Raw genomic sequence first — 5,853 nt, 5'->3', positions numbered from 1 at the left:
TGTTCCTGTGCCACAGACACGCGCTGAGATAAGCGCTATGCTTTCATTTCCTTTGACCAGTTCTCATACAAGCGTTGTGACCATTCTGGCTGTATATATTTCACGACGGTACATTAAAAGGGATCATTCTTGGTCATGAGACGACGAACGTCTGTCTGTCTATCCGACATGGTGCCAGAGGTGGCTATGTCAAAGCTGACTACTATGTAGCGCTGGTAGTGCTGCAACAACCCTTAAACAAGCGAACGAGCGCCTGCTTCCGCAAGAGCAAGTCCACCCGGTGAAAATCGTCAAGAAACACTTCAGCATGGCGGGCATTAAGCCTCCTAGGCCCTTCGATTTCCAGAACGCTGTGGACTGGCCCGCTTGGATGGACGAATTCGGCGACTGCAGATTAGCATTCGGACTACATGAGAAACCAGACGACGTACAAGTAAGGACTCTTTTCTATACAATGGACAGAAAGTCAAGGGAGATTCTTCGGTCGCTAATCGTCAAAGATGAAGAAATGGAGGACTTCAAGCTCGTAAAGCCAAGATTTAGGGGCTATTTCGTCAATATCAAGAACACAGTCTACGAGAGTGCTCGCTTTAGTCTACGCCGACAACAACTGGGAGAAATAGTGGACCAGTTTGCAACCAAGCTTAACAGGCTAGCAGACAGATGCGAGTTCAAAGAAATGAAGGAACGCCTAATAAGAGACCGCTTCCTAGTAGGACTACGAGACCAGCTTCTATCAGAAGAACTACAGATGGATCCTAATCTCACGCTGAGCACTGCTTTGGCAAAAGCGCGTACAAGCGAAACTGTAAAGAAACAGCAAGCCGAGCTAAAAGAGCACGAGGGCACTATCCCAGAAGCTTGCGTTGCCGCAGCAAAGCCCAAGAAAACCCCTGGAAAGAGCAAAAAGGTTACACGCCGCCAGAAGCCAGCTTATCTAGGAAAGTTCTACAGTTTCTGCGCCGGACCATTTCATCCGAGAAGCAGTTGTCCAGCGAAAGACGAAAGATGCAGATTTTGCCGAAAGTTGGGCCGCATCGAAAAGGCGTGCCGAAAAAACAGGCAAGCAAACGGGAATCTTGACGACATTGCCGAACCTGATAAATTTCTTGGCATGGTCGAGCAATCGGCGAACACACCATCTGAGCATTTCGTCACGGTACTGATAAACGCCCATAAGCTCCGCATGAAAGTATAGATACGAGAGCCGAAGTGACAGTCGTCGGGGAAAATTTTCCTTCCGCGTTCTCTGGACAACGCAGGTGATCTTAAAGGACCGAATAATGCAAGCATTTGTACGGTCGGTTTGACGCTGAAGTAGCTTGGAAAGACAACAATGCGAAGCAGACCATTTACGTCGTGCACAACTTGCATACACCCTTGTTGGGACTGCCAGCTATCAAAGCCCTAGGAATCGTTTGCTTCCTAGAAGACTTAGAAACTGCTTACGACATCGTAAGCAGGTATCCTAAGATATTCCAAGGCACGGGTTCCATGTCAGGAGAACATACCATACTTCTCGTTCCGAATGCAACACCGTACGCCCTGTCTACACCCAGACGGATTCCTATTCCCATGAAGGAAAAAGTCAAGTAAGAACTGGACAGGTTAGAACGAGAAGGAATGATACAAAATGTCGAAGAACCGACAGAATTGTGCACGCCTATTGTACCCGTAATGAAGCCGTCTGGAGCAGTAAGGATATGCGTCGACTTAAATGAACCAATTTGTCAGAAGGGAGCGTCACGAGCTTCCAACGGTAGAGCAAGTTATGGGAAGCTTCCAGGAAGCCAATGTCTTTTCTAAACTGGACGCGAATTTTGGATTCTACCAGATAAAGCTTTCCAAAGAGTGTCAAAAGCTCGCCACTTTCATTACGCCGTAAGGGCGGTGCTGCTACCGCAGGTTGCCCTTCGGTATCTCATCCACACCAGAAATTTTTCAAGAAATGTTCTCGCAGGTCGTCGAAGGCCTAGACAGCGGACAGCGTACAGGACGACATTCTTGTGTACGGCAAGAACAAAGTGGAACATGACAACCGCCTTCGTAACGTGCTCGACCGACTGGAACAAGCAGGAGCAACCCTTAACAGGGAAAAATGTTCCGCTATTGAGCAAGTAGCATTTCTGGGCATAATTTTTGACGCCAATGATGTGCGCCCAGATCCCGAGAAAATCGGAGCAATCAAGGTGTTGCCTCGACCACGAAACGTTGCTGAAGTTCGTTCCTTATTAGGCATGATGAACCACCTCGCAAGGTTTTTTCCTGATGCTGCGTCTACATCTGCGCCTCTACGCAGCCTCCTCAACAAAGGCAGCGACTGGTGTTGGGGAACTCAACAAGAGGAAGCTTTTGAGAAGATCAAGACTACTCTCAGCTCGAACAGATGCCTGGCAAGGTACAACCCCATGTACTCGGCAATTGTTTCGGCGGACGCGTCTTCGCGAGGACTTGGCGCCGTACTACTCCACGATCAGCCATCTGGCGAAGGACGTCCAGTAGCATATGCCTCCAGATCGCTCACGAAAACAAAGCAGAGGTATTCACAAACTGAACAGGAAGCGTTGGCTTTGACCTGTGCAGCAGAGCGCTTAGACTAATTTCTGAGACGCCTCACGTTTTTATTTGAGACAGACCACAAGCCCCTCCTTCCGCGACTGGGTCGCGATCCTCACGATTCTCTTCCACCAAGAATCCAAAGGTTCAGGATGCGTCTTATGCGGTACTCGTTCACGCTGACACACGTCCCGGGTAAAACTCTCGCTACAGCAGACACTCTTTCTCGAGCCAGAGTGATGAACACGGGATTGTATATCGGGGAATTGTCTGAAGCTGACGTCTCAGCTCACGTGGATACAGTCGTCCGATATGCGCCCTCAGAAGACATGCTCGACTGCATACGCTCAGAGCAGGCAACGGACCCCGAGTGCGCATCGTTGCTCGAAGCTTGCATGCAAGGTTCGTGCGCAGAGGACCGGCTACTGCAAGTTCACAAACCATTCTGGGCGCCTCCCGGTAACATCACGGTTTGCAAACACTTGCTTCTAAAGGACTCCAGACTAGTAATCCTAATGGCTCTGCAGAAAGAAATGCTTCAGAGAATCCACGAAGGGCATCAAGGCATTGCCCACTGCCGCGCGAACGCTAAGGAATCAGTCTGGTGGCCAGGAATTAGCCAGGAAATTGCAACAACCATAGCAAACTGCCAAGCTTGCGCTGCAGAGCGCACCCAATTTTCCGAACCGATGATCCCATCTGAAACATATGAGATTCCATGGGAGAAAATCGGAATTTATTTGAGATGAAAGGAGCTGTCTATCTTGTTGTTGTAGACTACCATTCCAGATATCCTGAGCTGGCCCTACTGGATCAAGGGACATCGTCACAGGTGCTCATCCAGCATCTGAAAAGCATCTTCACCAGGCATGGGATACCAAAAACGGTAATATCAGACAACGGACCACAGTTCATCTCATTTGCTGTCATTGATGTTGCAAGAAAATACGGCTTCAAGCATCTCACAACGAGCCATCGCTACCCGCAAGCTAACGGGGAAGCTGAGCGCATGGTAGGGACTCTCAAAAGACTACTGAAGAAAGTGCCGGACGCTTACATTACCTTGCTGAATTATAGAAACTTACCGGGCCCAACCAGCTATAGTCCAGCGCAACTACTAATGAGCCGCCGCTTACGCTCACGAGTGCCATGCATGCCATCCGCGTTAAAACCGCGAGTGGTAAGCGTTTTTTGGAAAAAGCAGGACGTAAAATAGAGACAGAAACAAAAGATGTATTTTGACAGACGTCATTCTGTGAGACCTCTTCGCAGTTTATCCGCAGGCAACCAAGTATGGCTGAGAGACAGATGCGCCGAGGGCAGACTCCTTTGTCCTTCTTCAACACCAAGATCCTACTGGGTCCAGACTGCAGGGGGCACCGTACGCAGAAACAAACGCCATCTGTTCCTGCTCTCAAACGGAGGAGAAACCAATCCCGTCCCGGCCGAACAGCCTCAACAAAGCAGCCTGCCAACGCACACGACCGACAACGCGGACATCGGGGCTAAGCAATCGTCCGACACCCAAATGACCCTTCCACCAAACGAAACTTCGAGACCAGAGCAAAGAACGACGCGATATGGGCGCGTCGTACGAGCGCCAAACAGACTCGGCATTGATGACTGATTTGTAGAGTGCTTTCCTTTCTTGGTAGGCACACAGTGCTTGTAAAACGCGGAAGATGTGATGTCACCAAATACGCACTGTGCGTGCCTGTGTCACGGACACGCGCTCAGATAAGCGCTATGCTTTCATTTCCTTTGACCAGTCCTCACACAAGTCATGTGACCATTCTGGCTGTATATATTTCACGACGGTACAATACAAGGGATCATTCTTGGTCATGAGACGACGATCGTCTGTCTGACGCCAACCGCCCTTTAATTTCAGGGAAGAAAGGTCGCGGTTTCTTCGGAAAACTCGATACATTGGCGGTAAGTATGAGCTAGATGGTATTTTATGACACAACCAGGTCTCTTAAGGCACTGATGGGGAAGCAAGATGCAATGACGTGAGAAAATTTTTTTCACCTTTGTGCGTAATCGACAAGCATTCTGATAGAAAACTCTCACATCACTGACGTTTTTTTTAATCTTGCTGAACATTTTTCAGTATCATAGTATCGTAAAGTTCACCTCTGAAGGGCTTGTAAAAGCAAGAGCGCAGCCACAATGAAAGATCCCTTAGGCGCTGATAGCAGTCCTCATTAACAGACACATGAAATGACGCGTAGGAATGCACTTGGTTTTTAGTCGAGTGCAGGACAGGGGCTTTTCACCAGCTGTTGATAGCTGGGCGGCGAGCAGTAAGGGATGAGCGCCAGGCCAATGCCTCCTTTACTAGATGCCTGCCGCGTCGCTAGTCTTCCCAATGCAGCGGAGGTTCCCGTAGTTCAGGATAGTAGCGGAGAGACGGCGCTCGCAGCCGACCCACTTCCTGTTGCGGAGCAAGTGACGATTACGAGGCTAGCGCGCGCTCGACCAATGGCTTGACGAGAGACCACGGGTCCTGCCTCTGGGATCGCAACAGACGCCGCTAAAATCTCGGAGGCAGGGCTACGTGATTTAGGTTTGCAGCGGCCACCGCAGCTAGCGCTCGCAGCCGACCCGGGTTAACCCGGGTGGGGAAGAGTAAAGAGGAGAGGTGCAGGAACCAGCTTCTCGGCTCACGCGGCGGGCATCTAGTAAAAGAAGCATTGGTCAGGCGCAAGCTTTGTCAATAAGATAGCCCAAGGGCGCACAGAGCGAAACAGCAACAATCCCAGCGGTGTCACAGCAGCCAGCACTCAGTGTTGACTTTCGCTTCAACGTTGGCTGACTAGCAGGCGACAGGTCCACTGAAGCAGGTAGGCACAGCAACTGGTCAGCAGCGGGAACCTTCGACGAGGCAGGCCGATCCAGTGCAGGAAGTAAGCGCTGCAGATGGTCAGTGGTCTTCGGCGAAGCCTTCCGCACAGCATACGTCGTTGCCTTGGACGGGTGTGCCGGCGGGGCAGCAGCAGAAGTGGGCGATGACGGCTTGCGCTCTTTGGCAAGCTTGTCTCCTAGAACGCGCACCTCGGTTCGAAGAGCGTCCATAGCTTCGCCTTGCTGTGCGGATGCCCGCGCGCTTTCCCTGCGCAACCGTGCGTTATTGTTCCGCAGCTCCGCCAATGCATCACCGAGGGAGAATATTTCCTCAAGCGCCTGAAGGAGAAGGCCGCAAAGGGTGGTCAGGGCAACGGTCGCACCGGAATCTGTCATGTTGACGCCGCTAAGCAGAAATGTCGGCTTTCTGACACAAGTTACAAGCGAATG

General features: G+C 50.7%; 1 protein-coding gene across 1 annotated transcript; it reads left to right on the top strand.

Annotated features, from left to right (window-relative positions):
* The first annotated feature begins 307 nt into the window (after positions 1 to 307).
* LOC142583543 (uncharacterized) lies at positions 308 to 4,732 on the top strand. Its single transcript, XM_075694029.1, has 4 exons — positions 308 to 1,062; positions 2,300 to 2,398; positions 3,346 to 3,568; positions 4,670 to 4,732. Exons 1-4 carry the CDS (start codon positions 308 to 310, stop codon positions 4,730 to 4,732), a joined length of 1,140 nt encoding a protein of 379 aa, XP_075550144.1.
* Positions 4,733 to 5,853: the final 1,121 nt, after the last annotated feature.

The sequence above is a fragment of the Dermacentor variabilis genome, chromosome 5 (assembly GCF_050947875.1).
Source record: "Dermacentor variabilis isolate Ectoservices chromosome 5, ASM5094787v1, whole genome shotgun sequence".
Lineage (NCBI taxonomy): Eukaryota > Metazoa > Arthropoda > Arachnida > Ixodida > Ixodidae > Dermacentor > Dermacentor variabilis.
This window is presented reverse-complemented; position numbering and strand designations above follow the sequence as displayed.

Bases quoted from the DNA above. Each gene is read 5' to 3' on its own strand.
- LOC142583543 (XM_075694029.1), top strand. From the start codon at position 308: ATGGCGGGCATTAAGCCTCCTAGGCCCTTCGATTTCCAGAACGCTGTG. The intron at 2,399-3,345 runs GTACAACCCCAT...CTACCATTCCAG, and splicing joins TCGAACAGATGCCTGGCAAG to ATATCCTGAGCTGGCCCTAC. The intron at 3,569-4,669 runs GTAGGGACTCTC...AACATTTTTCAG, and splicing joins ACGGGGAAGCTGAGCGCATG to TATCATAGTATCGTAAAGTT.